The following is a 21,984-nucleotide window of genomic DNA, read 5'->3' as shown; positions in this document are numbered from 1 at the left end:
TCCTTGTAAGAAAATGGATTCTTCCATGTGACATCGGATTCCTCCTTTCATGTAACACGCCATCTATGTCGATGTATTTTTCCAACTTATACCAAGATGGAATGACAGTAGTAAGGCGCAAACACGTCTACAGCACATTTTCTGTGCAACTCCTGACCAGGCACAATCTCCTCTCCAGAACAAACGGGCTCTGTCGCTTTGCTTTCGATCTTGGCAGCAAAACTATTTCGAGCTAGCAGCTGCTTAGTCATAACGATACATCACAAAAGAGGAAAGAACGGAAGAAGGGGGCGGGACAAGGAGATACACTAGAAAGCAGAATCTCTTCAGAGTGGTCCCAGGCCTGGCTCACTCCGCACTTCTCTTTTACTCTTCACAAAAACACCGCTGCGAAAAGATGGCCTGTCAGAACGCCGTGGTGTGCACTCAGAACCGCCGGATGATAGCTGTGCTGTCTGCCGTCGTTTTCTTAATTGGAGTCGTTGTGCTCGCCTTCCTGCTCGCCAAAAACCACCACACGTCTCGGACACCAGAAACCTGGCAGGGAAATGGAACCACTGAAAACCTGTACGAGATTTTTCTGGGCAGATGCTACGAATACATCACAATGATAAACCCTGACGCCGGGTGAGTACCATCGCAGTATCCGCGAGACCGACAGGAGAGCAGAGCACATATGTTGGTGCTTATGATGATAAAAATGATGATGATGGCCGCTGATGAGTGTGTCCATAGCAATGACGAGAATATTTTATATCGCGAGCCTCAGAGCACACGTCTGCAGTTTCCAAGCACTGTAAATAACTAGAGTTTCTGTCACATATGTTAATGCTTTTAGCTGGTGCCATTTTAGAATCTATGGGCCAGTTTACATGAATTGTAGAGAGGAGCATAATATAGAGCAAATGGCCTTTTGCACCGTACTTGCTGCTTGCATACGCGTTAATGGAGAACAGATGTGAAATTGAGCCCATTTCAAAATGTGTGCACCACAGAAAACTGGAGCGAATTGCATCTGCATCCTTTTCACCGCGTTCATTCTGCAGCCAATGAAACAAACACAGTTGTCTGCATTTTTTAAATTTGAAAGGTGAAAAATGTGTAATGAGCTAAGGGAAAAATTGATTTGGTGTGTTTCTTGTTATGCATGAATCATAAATAGTCAAAAAGCAGTTGGTTACGTTTTTATAACAGTTTGTCAATACTCAATGTTTCATATATATCCTGTGTATTTGTTTAACAAGTATGTTAATAATTTCTGCCCCTATGCAATACTATTTATGTAATGTGGCCAAGAGCAAATTCTGTTGGCTCATTCCCTATTGCACAACCAGTCATTCAATAAGACGCTGATGCTCACTCGTGTGTCTGCAGTATTCTCATGGCAAAATCTGAAGTGCCTAGCTATGCCCCATGTCTCTAATGTCTCTCTGAAACCAAAGGGCAATGTCATCTTTTTTTGTGTTTCAATTTTTTATTGAAATTTACAAAAGAATACATATAGTATAATAACTGTTTGCATTATCATACAATAAATATATAAGAACATTGTTATATATAAGCATATAATAAAACTTTCTGAATAATTAATCATATTATATAATTTAATAAATACATAAACAGATCCATGCAAAAACAAATATTTGACTTTATATTGAGGCCATAAAAGATGGAATTACGGGAAGGGGGGGGGGGGGAGAAAGAAAGGGAAGGTAAAGAAGGGAACACAAAAGAAAACGATAAATGAAAATGTACACAAATATAAGACATAATGCTATATAAAGCTATATAAATATGTTCCTGAGAAAAGAAGACACTCTAGAAAACCAATAAGAATAGAGAAAAGATGAATATAAGGGATAATAATTTCACTTGATGTATAAATATATATATTAAAAGATACAGAATTATATGTAAGTGTTCTGGTGAGTAGCTATTAAAAACAACAACAAATAATAGGTAGACACAATATGTATTAAGATTTATTAACCACCAATAATGAATGATGAATGAGAATGAAAAGGGATAAGAATTAAATTACTGCGTAGATGGGTCATTAATATTAGCATCGGTATTTAAAGTTAGAAAAGGTGACCATACTCAAAGAAAGAGATCAGATTGATCCTGTATGTTGTATATAATACGTTCGTAGGAAGCTGTTTGAATCATGGCCACCATCCATATTTCTTGTGATGGTGGTTGAGGTGACTTCCATTGCCGTAGTATACAAATTTTGGCTGTAGCTAAGGCTGTGTGTAAGAGTCGGGCTTGTGGTTTAGAGAGTGATTGTGATTGACGTGTATCATGCAGAAGAATGGTAGCATGCGAAAGTGGAGTTTGTAGAGGCATGGTGGAATGTAAGGTTTTACCTATATAATTCCAAAAGGGTTGGATCACTGGACATCCGCAAATGATATGAGAAATGTTACAAGACGTACTATCACATCTCCAGCAGTTTGAATGGGGAAGCAAGCCAGCTTTATGCAGTTTTGTTGGTGACCAGTGCCAATCATGTAAGATCTTGAATAAGCAAAATTTCAATCGTGCTTCACGTGCACCCTTGTTGAGATTGTTAAGAATGTCAGACCATTCATTATCAGTATAAGAGACTGATAATAAGGTTTGCCATTTAGTACGTAAAGTTTGCGATAAGGGTTGAGAAAAAAGATGCGAAGTGAGAGTTTGGTAAAAGCCAGATGTAGCTCCTTTCATCTTACCCCAAGTGTGGAGATATGTTACAATTGGTGAGTCAGGCAAGAGCCATGGTGGAGGTCCTAGACTCCTCCGTAAGGATTGTCGTAACTGGTTGTATTTTGAGACTTGTATATCAGGCAAATGGAATTCTTCCTGCAGTTGAGCAAATGATTTAATATCTCCGTTTGAAAAAAGTTGATCTAAGGTGGAAACACCTGCTGTTTCCCAAATAGGCCAAGATATTGATTGTCTATTAATACGAATTGCAGAATTATTCCATAATGGGGCTTTTCTATGAAGACGAGGATGTGAGCTCAGTAAGCGGTGTGCCCTTTGCCAAGCAGCACGCATAGCCGACAAAATAGGATTAGTGGTGGAGTCTCGGGGACGAAATTCCGAGCCGTATAAAACAGAAAGACCTGCGTTTGTTAATGAAAGGTGGCGTTCAAGATGTACTCACTGTGGTGTATCCGATGAATGTGAAAGCATATATGACATTTGAGAAAGCTGTAATGCCAAAGCATAATGCTCCACTGAGGGTAGACCTATTCCTCCATAGAAGCGATGAGCCTTTAGTTTTGAAGCTGAGACACGGGGTTTGGCAGAGTTCCATATAAAGGATTTTATCTTAGAATCAATTGAACGTAGCGTGGTTAAAGGGATTTGAATAGGAAGCATCCAGAGGACATAAAGAAAACGGGAAAGAGTAACCATTTTCACAGCTTGAACCCTTCCCCACATTGAGAGACCCAGTGCCTTCCATTTTTCAAAATCACATTGCATTTGAGCGATGAGAGGATTGAGATTATCCGTAACCATACTCTCTAGGCCTTTGTTCACTAGTATGCCCAAATACTTGAGATGAGAAGATTTCCATTGAAAAGGAAAACCTTGAATGGCCGCTATTGTGGTCCCATTCGAGATGGGCAGTGCTTCGCTTTTGTTCCAATTAATTTTGTACCCAGAAATGGAGAAGTCATCTATTATTTTTAACACAGATGGTAAAGAGATGGAGAGATCTGTGAGTGTAAGGAGTATATCATCTGCATAGAGATACATTTTAGATTCTCCTGTCGGAAGAGAAATGCCCTTAATATAAGTACATTGTCTTAAGGAGGCAGCCAACGGTTCCATGGCTAGAAGAAAGAGTAACGGGGAGAGGGGGCAACCCTGATGAGTACCTCGATTGATAGAGAATGGATCTGAGATAAAGCCCCCACAATTTACCTGTGCCGAAGGATTTTTGTACAACAAGCGTATTTTGTTTATGAATTGATCTCCCAGGCCGAATTTTTGTAACACCTTAAAAAGATAATCCCATTCAATTCGATCAAACGCCTTTTCCGTGTCAAGCGACACGGCCAAAGCGTCATCCGGAAGATTCTTGGCATACCATAGTGTGTGGGCAAGAGTGCGAAGATGGTTCCTAGAGGAACGCCCCGGAACCAATCCTACTTGGGTATGATGTATGAGAGATGGGATACCCTTACGCAAGCGAGAGGCCAGAATGCTAGCTAGAATTTTGATGTCACAATTCAATAACGATATGGGACGATAGCTGCTACATAATAAAGGGTCTTTGCCAGGTTTAGGTAACACAGCAATAATAGCTTTATTAGATATAAGGCCCAAGGAGGCCTCACCCTCTGCCTCTTGGAACGCGAGTAAAAGAGAGTCAAGCACATGCACTCCTGCCCAACGATAAAACTCTGCAGGAAAGCCATCCTCTCCTGGGGCCTTATGAGATGGCAATCCAGCAATTGCATGCGATATTTCTTCCCTGGTAATTTCACCTTCCAATAAGATTCTACCTTCATCTGACAAACAGGGTAAGTTTACGTTTGTAAGAAAAGAATCCAATTTGTCACTATCAAGTTGAGTTTCAGCAGTGTAAAGAGACTGATAATACTGGGCAAATTCGTTAACAATATCTTGGGGTTTAGTTAGAGTAACACCGCTCATTGACTTAATGGCCGGTATGGCCATAGCTGCTTGCTGCTGACGTAGCTGGGCTGCTATTAATCTTCCTGCTTTTTCCCCCTGCTCATAATGTCTCCCTTTCATTCTATGCAAGGCGTATTCTGCCTTAGAGGTAAAAAGGTTATTTAAAGCCATACGAGCTTTTTCCAGTGATTTACGATGTGGGATCGTTGGATTAAGCGCTGCATCTCTCATAAGCTGCCCGCGTATAGTAGCTTTTGCCGCCGCCCAAAGAGTTCTGTTGGAGTCAACGGACCCTTGATTGACTGACATAAAGTCTTGAAAATGGGATTGTAATAACATTTTGTTTTTGGGTATCCTATAACGTTGAATGTTTAGACGCCAGGGTTTGCGACCTGGCTTAGATAAACCAGTTTGTAAGGAAAGTAGAACTGGAGAATGATCAGAGATCGCTGCCTCCAGTATCTGAGAGTCCTGTGTTATTTGAACTACATTCTGGGAGATTAAAAAGTAGCCCAAACGAGAGAGCGTGCCATGCGTAGGGGAAGTGAAGGTATAGTCCTTATCCATCGGGTGAGAAAGTCGCCAATGGTCTACCAAACCATTATCTGCCACCACATCGTTCATTAGAGCTCTATCTGCCGCATTTGTCTTATCTAGAGGGCCTGTCTTGTCAAGGACTGGATCACGTACTAGGTTCCAATCTTCACCGATGAGAAACTGGGAAGCACCTATTTCAGTTAAATGGCGGTTTAGTTGAAGGAGAAATGATCGTTTTGCCCCCGTGGGAGCGTAAATTGAGCCAACACATATATGTGTTTCACCAATGCGAAGTTTGGCAAAGAAATATCGTCCATCTGGATCTATCCAGGATTTCAAGACTATCACTGGTAAGGATTTACGGATAAGAATCGCAACTCCACATTTGCGGGTAGGTGTCGCATCTGGATCTGTTCTCTTCTGTATGCTGCTGTGTATAACCTTTCCCACCCAGTCTCTTCTTAATTTTTCAGACTCTTTAGCGTCAAGGTGGGTTTCTTGAAGGAGAGCTATATCCACATGTTTGGACTGTAAATAAGAGAGTGTCTTTTTTCTTTTAATATAATGTGTCAATCCATGAACATTCCATGTTATTACTCGGAGATCGTGTGAAGTGGCCATGTCAGATAAGAATAGGAAAGATTAGCGATACGAATTTAATAAAGATGCCAGAATGTGATATAGTAAATTAAGAAATTGATATAATGTTGCTGTATAAGTGAAAGGAGTGAAATAAGATATGAAGAAAGGAAAAAACAAGAAAAAGGAGGGAAAGGAAAATAGAAGAGGGGAAAGAAAGGAGAAGAAAAAGAAAAGAGAGGTAAGGGGATAAAAAGAGGGATAAAGAGAGAAGAAGAAAAAAAAAAAAAAAAAAGAGAAAGGACCTTGGACCGTAACAAAGATCAGGTAAATAATAAATGAACCACATGGGTAATGCTGTTTGATGATGAGAGAATATATGTGTGGAGATAACTAGTGGTGTGTTCAACAGAAAGAATAGTATGTAGTATAAATGACAAAGGGAGAGGTAGGGAGGAAAGAGTGCCAAATATAAAAAATGGCACAAGGGACCTCAGAACTTTTAACCACGGGTCCAAACACTAATGGACTGCTGCCACGAGGAGGGGCCCCATTAGGAGAGTGAAACAGTGGTTGACAAATATAGATCCAAATATGTCCTTAAAATGTATATAATAACAGATATTCTTATTATGAATAAGAAATATAACAATATATTGTAATATTGTAACATTAAAAGCTATGGATGATCTCTTGAATTAAGGAGGATTACTATGCTTATAAAAAATAAATAAATAAATAATACATAGAGATAAAAAAGTAACACTACTAACGATTAAAATTAATTATTTGATTGAAAAGTATAATAATAACAATCTTAAAAAGCATTAATACATTCAGAGAATATATACTATATGTATGGGAAAAGGTATAACAGTAAATTTGGATTTAAAAACAGTATTACTAACATTACGGAATCAATAAAAGAGAAGAACTAAACAATATAGACCTATCATTAATCATAAGTCTCACGTATCGAATGTAAAATGTAGAAGCAGGAAAATTATTATAATTCATATGAAGACATATCAAAGTATTATTAAAGAATATAACTTCATAGTATAATTGTGAGACATATTATTGAACCATTAGAATATTGAATTGAAAATAAAAAATAAAATAAAGATGAAATAAGGGAAGAGGGTGTTGTAACCTTGTAGATAAATAGGTAATATGTGAGGAATTAAGAGATTGAGATAGTCAGCATGAAGAGTTGTAACAGTCACAATCCTAAAGTAAATTAATAAGTACCAAGAATGTCAATCAAATATGTGTAAAACAGTGAGAGGGATAGACCAAATGTTTAAAGGCAATATAATTAATATAATAAATGTGATGAAAAAAAAATGGAGAAAAAAGATAGGAAGAGCAATAACAATAAAGAACAGTACAATAACTGTATTATTAAACAAACTGATGACGATATACCTTCTGTTCCCCATTTGTATCATGAGTTCTTTAAATTTGATCTAACACCTAAAAGAAAATGGGTGTGCAGACAAAGCTAAATCTGAACAAAAGTATATTTAAACATTAAATCATCCACATTCTGCGTCTTAAGTAGATTTTAATACTCATCTGTCCACAGGCGAGGTATCATCTTCGTTTCTTGTATGTTATGAGTTCATTAAGGATGATTAATCATCTAAAAGGATGCAAGTGTGAGCATAGATTAATGGTGATCAAAATTGTAGAGAGGTACTGAATCACCCACATTCTGCATCCAAAGTAGAATTTAATGGCGATCGGGATTTATCTCTATGTTGTGCCTTAGTGAAGGTGGATACATTTTGAAGAGCAGCATTCTTGTCCTCATGACTACGAATAGTCCTTTCAAAATCCCTGCCTCTCTGTCGAGGACTGCTGACATTATGTCGTGGATTGCTTGATGCTTGAGGAAAAGAACTGTGATGTGATAGTTCTGGAGTGGTCTGCTGAGTTTCCATTTGTTGCGGTTTCCAATTGTCTAAAAATAGACGGAGATCCTCAGGGTTATAAAAGTCTTTGGATATTCCATCCTTAGAAATTCGGAAACGAGCAGGATCAAGCAGACCATATTTAATGTCTAGTTGATGTAATTGAGGTTTAAATGAAAGGAAGGCCTTGCGTCTCTCGTTAGTTTCTCTGGAAAAATCAGCTGTAAAACGGATTTCATACCCATTGTATGAGAACGGACCATGAGTACGTGCTGATAGTAATATTTGCCTTGTCTGCTCATGCCTTAAAAAACAAGCAATGAGGGGACGTGAGTTTGTTGCAGATTCCTTGTGTAATGGACCAATTTGATGTGCGCACTGTATCTCCAATGGAGGGTCAAAAGCGATGTTCATAATTTTTTAAAGGATATTTTGTAGGAATGTTCTAGCATTTGAACCTTCAATCCTTTCCGGAAAACCGAAAAAGCGAACATTATCCCTCCTGCTTCGATCTTCCAAATCTATCGTCTTACTTCATAGAAATAACAGCTCTTGATCTCTGTTTTGTATTGAGTCTAGGCGAGTTTCTACATTTATTAGCCTGTGATCAAGCTCCTCTGTCTTGGCGTGAAATCCTGCAATGTCTGCTCGTATTGTTTTAGTTTCTGCTGTTAATGAGGAAATATGGGAATCCATGCTTTCAAGTCTATGACTGACTGCTGATATCTCTTGTAGAATGCGGTCCATAGTTTGCCCTTGCATTTTAATGTTAGTTTGTAGAGAATTGTCTGTTGTAGAGGAAGAGCTGTTGGCATCTGAATTTTGTGACTGCTGAACTACATCCACAAAAAGAGGCTGTTTAGAGTGTTTATCTCCATACTTGGCAGTAGACATTTTGATTTCTGCTTTATAGAAAGATGGCAAAGCAATGTGTTGAGTCAGTATAGCAGTGTAGAAACACAAAGCAGAAAAGTTGTTATATGCGTCTTATTTCCTTGAATTATCAGACTCTCAATGTCCAGGATTTACTAGAGTATTTTCTTTATAACACACTGGAGAGAGTTCAAATTAAAGGTCCAAGCTGTGTCAAGATAATGTAGAGAAGAACTCCAATATACCTCAGTCACATAAAATGAAGTAGACGATCAAGGATTGGTTCCTCTCCATCCGGTAAAACAAGCTCCACTTTTAATTTGCTAATCTGCAAGATTTAGACTATACTGGGCCAACAAAACATGACACAATTGCCAGTGTCAGAATTATGTGGCGCACAGCCCAGGTATATTACAGAGAGATCGGGAAGTTAAATTGTAAAAAATTGAACACTGCACGCAGGATACCTTCAAACTCTGAGCTTGGTGTTGCAGGTAGGCTCACAAGCCTGAAGTCTCTCAGAGTTTCTTAGAAGTGTTGCTTCACAGTTGTTATAAAAAAACTAAGCAGAATATGAGAGCTAGCAGCAAATACAGCAATTATCTGCTACAAAGCTGCCATGTTTTTAAATTCAGACCACACCGGGCCAAGAAAACATATCTCAAGTGGCAATGAGCAAATGTGTGTGACGCGCAGGCCCTAATGCGCCCAAAAACAAAATTCCCTCTGAAATAGCGCTTCGCAATAGCCAGAATGAATTAGCAGGGTGCTGAAGTTAATATCAAACAAAGCACTCACCCGCTGTAAAGCTGTTGTTTTTTGAAAATTTTGGTTTAATTTGTGTCCTCAAATCACTTCACAGCTGTCAGCTAATAAGCGTGTGTGGTGGACAGACCAAGGCGCATGAGGAAAAGCCAGGAAGCTCAGGTGTGACCAGTGGAACGTTGCGATCGGGAAGCTGTGGAACTCCAGGCTCAAGTTTGTAGGCTGGCTGACAGGACTAGAGTCTTTCAGCACATAAGTTAAAAAGCAAGGCTTATTATACAAAGTTGCGTCCTGCACATATATCCAGAGAATTACCTTAAAGACAGTTGGTGCATTTAAACAGTTTAACTGTGTGCTGAACAACACTACAGCTCAGTCTCATAGGGCAGACTTCCCAACACCACATAAACTTCACAAATCCTTATTGTAAATTAGTTAAAGCTGGAGAGGACACTTTTCCAAAACAGCGCATAAACTTCTCCAATGTCAATTATATTTCATCTGGGATTGTTCACTTTGATAAAAGACACCACCATCTCTCTCATCAAGGAACTCCTGTCGACATATCAGACCCTTCACAGCAAAAAAGGACAAGCCCTGGTGTACAATGTTTCAGCCTGTGCGGATATTATTCACATTTTCCTCATGAAAGGGTAGAGCCTTTGTTCAATTACAAATCCTTATTGTAATTTAGTTAAAGATGAAGAGGACACTTTTCCAAAACAGCGCATAAACTTCTCCAATGTCAATTATATTTCAGCTGGGATTGTTCATTTTGATAAAAGACACCACCATCTCTCTCATCAAGGAACTCCTGTCGACATATCAGACCCTTCACAGCAAAAAAGGACAAGCCCTGGTGTACACTGTTTCAGCCCGTGCACAGATTATACACATTTTCCTCATGAAAGGGTAAAGCCTTTGTTCAATTTAATTACGTAACTCAGCACCACAAAACAGCCACATGTAATTCCTCAGAAGAATGCAAACTTCACATGCATAACTACAGCTGGAGCCCCTCTCAGCTTCTTGAGGTAATTATTTTAGAGAGCGAGTATATGAACTCCCAGTGAACTTTACCTTAATTGAAGTCAGCTGGAGTCCGTGTTTCTCTTTCAAAACTCTGTATTTCAAATCCAGTCAGCTTTTTTCTTCCTCCAGAATTAGCAAAACTCTGTTTTCAAAATCCAGTCAGCTTTTTTCTCTTCCTTCAGAATTGCATTGCACATTCCAAGGGCCTTGAGCAGGGGCAGCTGGCTTCTGTCAGAGGCTGAAATGTTGGTGCCTTTCCACAGATCAGAGCAGGTGCAGCTGGCTTCTGTCAGAGGCTGAAGTGTTCCCGCCAAAATAAAAGCATCCACATATCCTCTGAAAAGATTCATGTAGTTTCCTTTAAGTCTCACATCAGTGAGCACAGTTATTTAGGCATTGTTGTCGGCAGAAATAAGCTTCAGTTTAGAAATAGTGTTGTCCAGGGTTCCTCTCAGCACAGAGCTCCGGTGTCAGTTTACATTCCTCAGGAACCAAGTCACTCATACTGAAGAAAACCGGCTCATCTGCTCCTCGTTGACTTTATGACCTCCAGAATGCTGCATCTTCAGTCGTGGCCAGACCACGCCCCTGGCAATGTCATCTTGAGATCTCTGATCTGCTCTCTTTAGTCCATTGAAGGTAGTCTCCTCTCACAGCTGCCTGGCTGAAGATGTGCTGACACCAGGTCTTGTTCTTTTCAGATGCCTCCACAGATTGCACACCAGTTGCAGTTTAGCCCATTCCTGATGGGCTGGACTGCTACCCCAAGTGTTTGCCAGTGGTTAGACGTATTGCAAGCATTCCTCCCATCATCATTTGTGTGTTTGATGCCACATTTATACCTGCCACCAACCTGTGGGTGGGAGTGCAATTTTTACAACATTTACCATGTTCTCTACTGGAAACAATCCTACTGTGCCCCTCTCTCCCCAAAACAAAGATGGCAGAACTTTCCTTCTTATGTGTCCATCTTAGAGATGTGTTCAGGAAAATGAGCGCCTCCTCCTAGTGGCCACTCAAAACCAGTATTGGGGCCAGCTCCTCTCCCTTTGGGATTGTTGCCTGGCTGACTAGAGGGACAAGGCCCATGAGTTAGTTGCATCTGCCTGTGACATGGTAGGCCACTTTGAAGTTAATTAAGTTCCTGGGCACATCCCCAGTTGGTCATCCTGCCTGAGGAACTGAACACCTCCCCACACCCAATACCATTTTCTTAGCTCTGGGAACAAGTTCACATCTCACCAAAGGAACTATTCAGCTGCTGGGTGGCAATTGCAGGTCATATAAATGGGACTCTAGAAGCTTTAGACAGAAACAATTTAACTTTTCGAAAAGCACCCTTTCCAAATTAATTGGCCTTGTAATAAATATCTCAATAAGTCCAAACATAAACTTTGTGGCTCTTTCCTAGCTGGTGATAGCAATATTAAATTTAATATTGTAGTCCAATGCTTTGCCATGGATCAGCTAATCTTGCTACAGTGAACATGTAATTTATGGCCTTTTCAATGCAGGGACATGTTTCACATTAAACTTCTACATATTCTGTTTTTAAATCTCATGCCTTGTGGGCAGTAAGGCCTACTTAGGGATGAGCAATTAATATTTAAAAGGAGGGTTTAGGCCTGTCAAAAGGAGTTATTTTGACAGGTCGGATTTGCAGTTGTAACCCGCACAGTCAGGCTACAAATGGCAGGCCTGCAGTCAGGTTTGCACTATTACTGTAATGGATCATGCAATGGGTACTGCAGTTCACTAGTGACATTTAAACTGCAGGAGCTAGGACGCTTGTGTACCATATACCAAGGACGAACAGGTAAGATAAATATGTCCATCAGATGTATGCCAATTTCATTCTGAAGGAAGGGAGAAAGCAGTTAGCAGAGTTCTGCAGCCAGCAAAAACAGTCAAGGCAAACATCTGGGGATACACTATAAAAAGAAGGCCATTTCCAACTAGCACCTCTTTGGGAATAAAAGAACAGGACATGACAAAAGGCAATATCTGCCCTTCTAAAGAAATTACTGTCACTAGTCCTCCCACACCATATGTCAACCTATGGGGTAACACCTGAAAGGAACAAAATGGCAGGACAAGTCAAATGGCCATTCCTGCACTTCTAAAGATACCACTGTCTCCAGTCAGCCCATACCACCTGTCAATCTGATGGGCGTAACTCCTGAAAGCAACAAAAGAGCAACACCTGCACTTCTAAAAAGGCCACTGTTTGGAGACGTTCAACACCATGTATAAACCTGAATGGGGAGGGGGGGGTAACAGCTTAAAGGAACAAAAGAGTAGGGCGTGGCAAAAGGATATCCATTTACTTTTAAGGAGATTACAATATTCAGCCCTCTCACATAACCTATCAACCTGATGCTGACAACAACACAAAAGGAATAAAGAACAGGGCATGACAAAGGGCCACATCTGAGCTTCTAAATAGCTGCCATTGTAAGTCCTCTCACACCCTATCCGGATTCAACTGTGCCCATAGCCATCCATTATATATTTGCTTTGATACATCCTGCTATGCATATACAGCACCGCGCACATATGCAGTATCCATTTATATTGGATACGGCAAAGGTTCCATATGCTAACGTCTAATAAGACTGTTTAAGCACCCAAGACTAGTAAGTCACTAGGCCACCAACGGTAACAAGAAACGTTTATCCTGCAGCTTAAAATCAGGGATGCCTTTACTTTTAGTCTAGGCCAATTTGATGAGCGGACTGTAGTGACAGCACACTCTTACAGACCACAGTGTATGTGTCATAATCATACCTGCAGCAGACTTTGGTGTAAACAAAATATTGTTGTGTGCGTCAAGTCCAAAAATACTTCATGGGTATTCAGGCAGTGCTTAATTTGCAAAAAATAAGTGCCAGTGCCTTTATTAGGTGACCACTGCATCTTGCACCACCCATTGCCCCTGCTAGCATTGCCAGTGACATTACGAGCACAAATACTAACCATCACACTCCTACTAGTGTGACAATTCAGACTATTGTAGGCCACCCAAAGCTATAAGGACAGTTGAGCACCAGGTATTAGTTATTTTTAATGTATGTTGAATTACTAAACACCTGTTTTTGGACTCATCTCAAAATTGGAGAAACAGCGCCTGTAATAAGTGTCTGTGTTGACAATTTAGTGCTGGTGCTGAGCATCGGAAACCACTGGCTCAAATTAAGCATTGTATTCAAGATAGGGCCGCACATCAGCAAAACCAAGCTGGTAACCTTCATGTCTTTTTTAAAGGGCTATCCTTGGACAGAGGAGAGTATCTGCTTTCCAATGGTGCACCTTCTGCTTATATTCATGCCCTTGGTGATGCAATTTAACTAAAACCCTTCTGCCTATTGCCTTTTATTCACCCCTGAAGGGAAGGAGCAATGTGTCTATCTACCCCCATAAATTAAGAGGAAAAACTGCACCAGGGATGTTAAGTGGAGTCAGACCTCTGCCAGGGGTAAAAGGTCTTCACGCCCGTTCATCCATTTCCTCTTCTTCCTCCCATGCTCTTCTACACACCTACATGGATGCAATTGTTGTAATTAAATGTATGTATTCTTCTCATTGCAGTTATGTTCTAAAACATATATTTAGTTTATGCAGTGTTCACTTTATAAAGCCCCAGGAAGCACCTCTTCCATTAACAGAAAGTTCTGGAGAACAATATTATACATTTAAAAATTGTATCTTGTACTTGTTTCGTGAGAAGACACTTAACGAATCAAGACATAAGACCTTGCAAGAGTTACAAAATGCCTAATGCCCTCCTCAGAAAGCAGCTGCTTTGGGAGAAGTATCTATGATATAAAAGAGATTTAGGGTGAATTTTGAAATAAAATATGTTCAGGACAATCAATAAATCATTCTCTTGGCTGAGTGTCAAAATATTGTTTGCAAAAATATCGCCTGACTCATAAATTATGTTCTAAATATTGTTTATAAGCATATTGTTCCATTGGATCTAGAATTTCTAATATTAATTCCAATGGGGCAATAGCCTGCTCAGAAATATGGGTCCTGGAACAATATTAAGAAGGGGCCATATGAATTAGTATAATTATATGGCACGTAATTATTTGGAAGTTGTAAAATGATAGTTTAATGCATCTTCTATTGGAGATTTGATTAGTCCTTTTTGAGGCATTGAAAGTGAGATATATGATAATGGCAAGTACACATGGCAAATGGGAGCTAGCTACAAAGCAAGGTTTTTCGATCAACCCTATATTAAGTAATCCTGGAGGTGCAAACTCATTGACAAGATCATATGCACAGATCATAAAGAAATTGGAAAAAGCATGAACAGTGGAATGCAAGCAGTGGTGACCTCCCTGACGAAATATAGAAAATGCAGCAGAATACCACAGGACCTACGAATTATGAAAATGCCATCACATGATTTAATTGGCCTTGATTTAATGAAGGAGTGGTGCACTGATGTTGAGAAATGTTCAATTAAATTAATGGGCACCCTGGTAAAGCATGGTAAATGGAAGATGAACTCTCAGACAGCAAATATTGATGAATTAACAAAAGAACTTGAGCCCCATAGGATGATGAGGTGGTCAAAGACCTACTGCTGAAAATGGAAGAGATTGGAGAGAAATTATAATGACATTCGTGAAAGGAAATCAAGGACCTTTACATGTGACAAACTCAAACATCAATATGGTCGGGTTTAAAGGTTTGTGAAACAGTTTGATGGCTTTTGGATGAAGGATAAGATTGATCAATTACCCTCAGGAATAAATAGTAAAACTGATCAGAGCTCTGAAGTCAGCTCTTCCGCTAATGAGGCACCTGCTCAGAAGTTTTTTTTTTTAAATGTATCTCTTTAATATGACTATGTGGCAGGGAGCAAGAGGAGGATGGGGAAATCGGCCCAGCGAAAATATTGGTCGAGAAGGAACAGAGGAAGCAGAAAAGGCTGTTGAAGAAATGAAGGATGGTGTGAGTATCACAAAATGTCCAATGGCTAAAAGCACGTTGGTAATTAAATCTCATCTCTGAGGCTATCTCCCAATCATAAAAAGTTGCTCAGTTATTGCTTGAAAATGTGTCCTACTGCCAGCCCTGACTATACCAATTTATGTACTGAACTATACAAATTTACAAGAAAATTAAGATTCAATAAATATTTTGGTACAAGATGAATCAGGCAGAATAGATCACATATGCAAGAAGCAGCTTCTGGTTTTACTATTATGTATATTCCTGATCTGAGGTTTATAGATGAGCTGAGCAAATAAAATATGGGATATATGGGGAACAGATCACCAAAGATGAAACTGGTCCTACTGTAAGGATGGATGTCACAATAGATATTAGCGTCCCAAGGGGATGTAAATTGAATAGTAAATACTGCCCTCAATTAGCCCCAAGTAATACCATAGATGTATTCTATGAGTTGGTAGTAGAGGATATTAACAGACTCAGAAATAAAAACGCTGGCATAGAGGCAACTTCACAAGTAAAGATTGGATGGACATTAACGCCCCAAGAAACAATGAATCTCTGGTGATCAAACATTTAGAAAAGGGAGGAAAGATAATCATCTTAGACAAAACAACATATCTTACTGAAGCCTATAAAAAGCTCAGTAAAACTGAACATTACTAGGTGTTGAAAAGAAATCCCTTGAAAGCTACTAAAAAGGAATACAATAGTATGCTCTAGAATTAGATGGAGGCTGGCATATTGCAACAGGAAGAATTCAGTTATTTGAAAATGACTAATGCTAACATTTCAACCTGATACTTCCTACTGAAGGTTCATTAGGCCTGCACCGTGGTCCTGGAAGACATATTGTTAGTTTGGTAGGGGCTCTTTGGCAAATACACCTTAGTTTCAAATGTTGTCCTTTTTCCTTGTGTTACTAATCTAACATCCTTTATATAAGACACAACATTTTACCAGTGGAAAATGTATCACATCCCTTGGTAATCAAGCTATTTAATTTATACTCTTGGTGTTGTTTCTTTATAAACATCTAGCAATCATGATCATGGGCTTTCTTACAGAATGCTACTACACCTTTAAAACAAGACCGCTTGACTTTTTAGAGCATACACAAATGGTCAAGTTGCAATTACAGAGAAAATGTACAGCCAGGAGGACCTCATTTGCCCCCACATGTGAATATATGTTTATTGGGTGGTGGAAGAAGGAGGTCACCTTGGCAGAGACAAATGACAACTTTATGGAACATGTCATTATGTGGATGAGAATAATCATTGATTACTTTATTCTGTGGGATGGAGATAGGGTGACTCTTCAACAGTATTTAGAGGCTCTTAACACCAATGAGTTCAACATTATATTTCTGGAACTCCAAAGTAAAGATTCTACAGAATTCCTAGATGTTAGTCTATATGTTGGAAACAGTGAACTCCAAACAAGGGTACAAGCATAAACAACAGTGGCAAACTCTATTGTTCATACAGATAGTAGCTATCCCAAGGCTCTAAAGTGGAGCATACCATATGGGCAACTTCTTAGGGCACACTGGACTTGTTCTGTGGGAAAGTGTTGTATAGTTTGTATAATATTTATACAAGATCTGCGCATTTAGACGACATACTCTGTAGGATTGGTGCAAGACTGATTCTGAACACCCCCATCGGGTATGTTGGCCTTTTGTACCAACTAGCTCACAGTGCCACTAGAGTCTCCTCTTATCAAGGAGAGACTAGTTCTTAGCAACCATCGAACATGACAACCTTGATCCCTCAGGACCGTGGAAACAATATACTACTTTTTGCTCAGTCCCTCGTGCTTACTTAGTCTGTCTCAGAGATATGCTCAGAATAAACAGGCTGGGCGATTTCAATAAGTATTTATTGAACAGTTGTTATTCTTGTGTAGAATAGATGAGCTGCAACAACCGTTAGTCAGTATAAGATATAAATGATTAGCAGTATTAATAAGGTTAAGGGATGGTATAGCTCTACCATCTTACTATGATCATGAATATATATGAGTATATAAAACACATGATAAAAAAGATGCGTACTCTTACGATGCTTCCCTAACTAGATGTACCTAAATGTACCTAGTATGTGTATAGGTGTCAACCACATTACCTGAAGTGAGAGACTATGGAACCCCGTCCTGGTCCTGAGTTGGACACCCCGCCAGGGATGTTAGACCACTGCGAGCTGGGGTGTCTGCATGCAGGAACCTCAGCGGCTCTGGTCAGTGTGTCGGCCGGGAAGTCTCGGTCTCCTTTGTCCTATCTTAGCAAGATGTGATGTATATATACCCCTAGGTCTCCCCAGGGGTCCTACCTCGCTGTATTACTGTGTCGGCCTAAGGATGATGTCGGGCATGAACTTTATACATAGATATTATACAGGAGATGGTCGTCCTGCTGTGCTTCCAAAAATCCTCATGCATAATGTATGAGATTTCAAAAAAATAGGGAAAACCCGCATTCTGAATGCAGTGTCGTATCTAGGTAAAAGGTCAGTCCCTGTAAAACCGTTACAGTAATGTAGGAAAGAATATAGGTGAAGGGTAATTAAGTTACCTGGGCCTATATTATGGTACTTATATGGAATATAACACCCACTCCTCTTCCGACTGGACGACATAGTTAAATTCTAAACGTACTACTAGGCAGACTAGATACTGGTACGCCAATAGTGAAAAAACATTTGTTTCTTTTTGTTGTAAAAACAATGTTTAGAAGTTTTAAAATATCTTCTAAAAGTTTTTTTTAAAGGAAATTGTCACTCAAGCAATAGCCCTAATATGTCGAAGGTATAGTTCGAATTACTATAAGCATTTGAAAGCCATGCATGCTCAAAAGAATGTCCATTTGTATGGATTTCCAATTTTCAGTTTGTTTCTCAAAATAAAAGGTCGAATTTCTCCCAGCACACGACAGGTCAAATGAGTCAAATGTTTATGTGTCCTGGCTGGTAGATGAAACATTCTCGTTGCCTGCCTCCGCAGACGACGGTCCCTGAACACCTCGCAGATTATGTCAATTGAGCAAAGATGATCTTTTGTACTGTCCACAGCCAGTGAAGGGGCAGCTTGTACGCCATTCAAAGCCTGGGTCTGACACCCAGCGTACAAGGAGGAGGCGATGTCCATACCAACAGGAGCTGATACTGCCTGTGGTGGCTCTAGGAATGCAGCCATCAACATCGGAACACGCTGGGGACACTGCAGAACATGGGCTGTTTTCGGGTCCAGTAAAGCATCAATGTCCGGTTGCACACATGATGGGAGTGTCAGACAGAGATCTAACATGCATTCTTTTCCGCAAAACAGGCATCGGAGGACAGTAAAGATGGAGTCCATCCAGACTGGTCTAAATGACAGAACCAAGATGCACTTAGTTATCTTAGACGAGGTATGCCAAATGTTGTACTATGCGATCACGTTATTTTTGCTCCAGTAGTACTGTTTCTATCTCCTTGATTACTGGGACGTCCATTGCATAGCAGAAAAATGACAATAAGGATCTCTGCTATTAGAAACAGGATCAGCGGCAGCCCTACAAATATGCTTCCAAATACAGAGTGTATAAAGTTTGGTATCACTCCGAGGACCGTCTGAAAGATGCTTAGTAGTTCAGCTCTTAAATAGATGGACAATGTCTGTCGTATCAGACATGTTAAAGATACGATTCACCATTTCTGCGAAATGGAAGGGGCACTTTGTACGTATGAGAGCCTGTATCTCTGCCGAAGACCTTGCGACTTGAAGGTCAAAAGTTTCTCGAGCAGAGGTGAAGGGAAAGGATTTCTGTACAAGCATGGCTTTCATTCTGCTCAAAGCTTCAAACTGTATTAATGAAACATTTAGTGAAGGCTATAACGGCGCCTCCCTGACTGTATGTGTTGGCGGAAACAATACTTGCATACAACAAGTAAGTAACCCTGGAGCTCACGGTTACCAGATATGCGATGCCTGGAAGCATCCCACAGCAGCCTTGATTGTTCAGCATCAAGTAACTACCATTCGAAAGTAGCCTGAACACTGCAGTGATCACGGCAGCAGGGGCACCCCTCAAGTGACAGGATAAGTTCACTACCGAACCGTTACAGGCCCCATGAAGCATTATATCCTGGCATATGAGGGATCCACTTAATGTATTCTCGCAGTTTGTACCACTAAGAAACACTTATTTTTCCCCTCTCCTGCATTGAAATCTGTACGGTAATTCCCAAGATTCCTTGATGAATTCTCTATCCATTTCTTCATATCTGCCTGCCTGCATTTGTTCAAGACAATATTGGAAATGAAAAGTTGCGACCGGAAAAGTGATGTGGCCGTGGATTAGCCATTCTGTGGATGGTAACTCCACCATTGTAAATGCTAATCTGTCCAGTTTTTTAATATGCAGCATTGTATACTTTGCTCCCCTCTGTGCCATTTCTATCTGTTTTTCTGTCAAATTGTACGAAGAAAACAGAGACATGCTGTTTATGAAACGCCAGGGCACATAGCCTGCGTGCAAAGATTGCAACGTCCAGCTTAAGAACATAATAGAACGCAATTGTGATTGTCCATGTTGTAATATGGACAAATCCTGTTCTAGTACATCAATGGCAGAAGATACAATATTGCCCAGTGAATATATCCTGGAGGTTAGTGTTGTTAACCCATTGTTGACCACTGCTAGAGCCTTCTCTAGGTTTATACGGTCTATTTCTCATAATCTTTCCGCAGCCTCTTGTTGTGATATTTTTAAAATCTCATTATAGAAAGCATAATCGAAACCTGGCTCCTAGGACCTAATAAAACATCCCGTAGGTCCACATCCTCTGTAAGTAAGGATACATGTTGTTTCATATGTGTACGTGTTGAGGTCTTCAGCCAATTGAGGCATAACGTCCCAACACTGTATGATGTCACTACCACTGGGTGTTGTCTTTGCACATAGCATGGATCTGGCCTGTTCATACCAAATCCTTTGGTTTTACCCATGAATCTTTCCTGACTGTCTGTGGGCCAAATCAACCATCCCTTCCAATCGGGGTCTGATCAATTATATTGCATGATCTCATCTAGCATAATCCCTTCTTGTGATGTTATGTTACCCTCAGTGTGTGATGATGTGGGCATCCGAGGTGTATTCAAATCTTTGTTCTTGGCTAATCCAAGGCAAGTCGTTTGTTGCACTGTTTCATTCAAAAACATTATTTTCTGAGGAATAAGGCATGCTTTAAATAGTGCCTATGTTCCCTGGACCTGCCAGTCTCTAGTACCCCAGACAGATTTTAAGTCTATGATGTCTTTCCATAAGTCTAAACCTTGTTCAGACAAATGGGCAATAAAAGAAGTAAAGTAAATCTGTTGGGTGTTTGTCAATATATTTTTCTGTGCTGGTGTTGGTGCAACCTTATTATAATATGAGGCTGGGTCAGACGTGTTAAACCCTGAAAAATATGGAAACTTTTGTGCAAATGTTTTTGAACTGCTTCTCAGTGGATTTGGGCAATGTTCCCATTGGTGATATGTGAACACATTTCTAGCATTAGCAGATTGATGTAGAAAATGATGACCATAATGTTGATAGCAATACATTGTTTCAAAGTCTGATGTGTCTTCCAACATTTCATTATTAGAAAAAGCAGCAGATTTGTCTAAATAAGACAAAATGTTATTTACAGTTTCATAATCCCAATCATCGGAAAATGTACTTGAGGTAATTATATCACTCAATGAAATTTTAAATAAATGTGGTATTTTTAAAAGTTCAGTCGGGCCAAATATATTGTAATCAACCTTGTCCCACACTATACCATCAGGTATAGGAACTGTTGTAATGTTCACTGATGATAGGTCTCTTTTTTCAGGATGTGATGATAGATGCGGTTTCAGAATGACATTCACTGTTTGTGCTGCAGAGCTTTTACGAAGATAAGTTCCATTTATAAGCATACTAAAGACAGTTACTAAATCTATACAGAAGAGAAAGAACAGTATCCCGGTAATTACCCAGAGTTCTACCCAGGATGATAATAGGTATGTTTTTTTCAGAAAGTTCAGAAAGTCTTTAAATCGCTGTAGATGAGTTTTTTGGGCTGGCATCATTTCAGGTTCACTTGGATCCAATGAAAACTTATCAAAATCAATGAAATAGCCTGATGCAGTTTGGTCAATTTTCGGAAATTCCGCCGGTCTTGAGGAAACTGTAGCTTGCTCTTGTTGGGGCATGTTGACGTAGATATCTGTGTTTGGTCCAAATGAAATTTATCTTTAATTTGAGTTCTGATTTTGAACCTCAGTTTCAAGAGGAACGAGTTTCATGGCATTGTTGCATAGTCCATCATTCCCTGCAGGTGACTCTTCAAATGTGATGAGTCTTTTTGTTTGAACTTTTTGTAAAGTTGCAAGAGGAGCGTATCTGTTACTCCGGAGTCCACGCAGCCTACTACTCAGTATCAGCCACATATGGTGGTTTGGTTAGGTCTATTGAGACAAATCTTTTCTGCTTTTTATCGGCAAAAGGCGGCAGAAGTACTGTTCTCATTCCTTCAACTGCCAGGCCAGGGAGAGGCTTTCTGTATGATGGCCCAAATTCTTTTTTCCCCGCTATCTTTTCTCTGACCAGGTCCCTGACTTTAGGGATCCAGACAGGTCTTGCCGTGACAGACTTGATTTCCCC

The 21,984-nt window shown here is 39.9% G+C and overlaps 1 protein-coding gene across 2 annotated transcripts in view; it reads left to right on the top strand.

Moving 5' to 3' along the window:
* Positions 1–292: 292 nt before the first annotated feature.
* LOC146863010 (ADP-ribosyl cyclase/cyclic ADP-ribose hydrolase 1-like) overlaps positions 293–21,984 on the top strand; it is a 515,922-nt gene continuing 494,230 nt past the window's right edge. For both annotated transcript variants that reach the window (XM_085642394.1, XM_085642393.1), the window contains exon 1: positions 293–627. In XM_085642394.1, the coding sequence (XP_085498520.1) occupies positions 398–627 (230 nt within the window). In that variant the 5' untranslated portion in view covers positions 293–397. The remainder of the gene's footprint in view (positions 628–21,984) is intronic.

Source organism: Triturus cristatus, chromosome 2_2, assembly GCF_964204655.1.
Source record: "Triturus cristatus chromosome 2_2, aTriCri1.1, whole genome shotgun sequence".
Classification (NCBI taxonomy): domain Eukaryota; kingdom Metazoa; phylum Chordata; class Amphibia; order Caudata; family Salamandridae; genus Triturus; species Triturus cristatus.
Note: the sequence above shows the minus strand (reverse complement) of the source record. Positions and strands in the feature narration are given on the sequence as shown.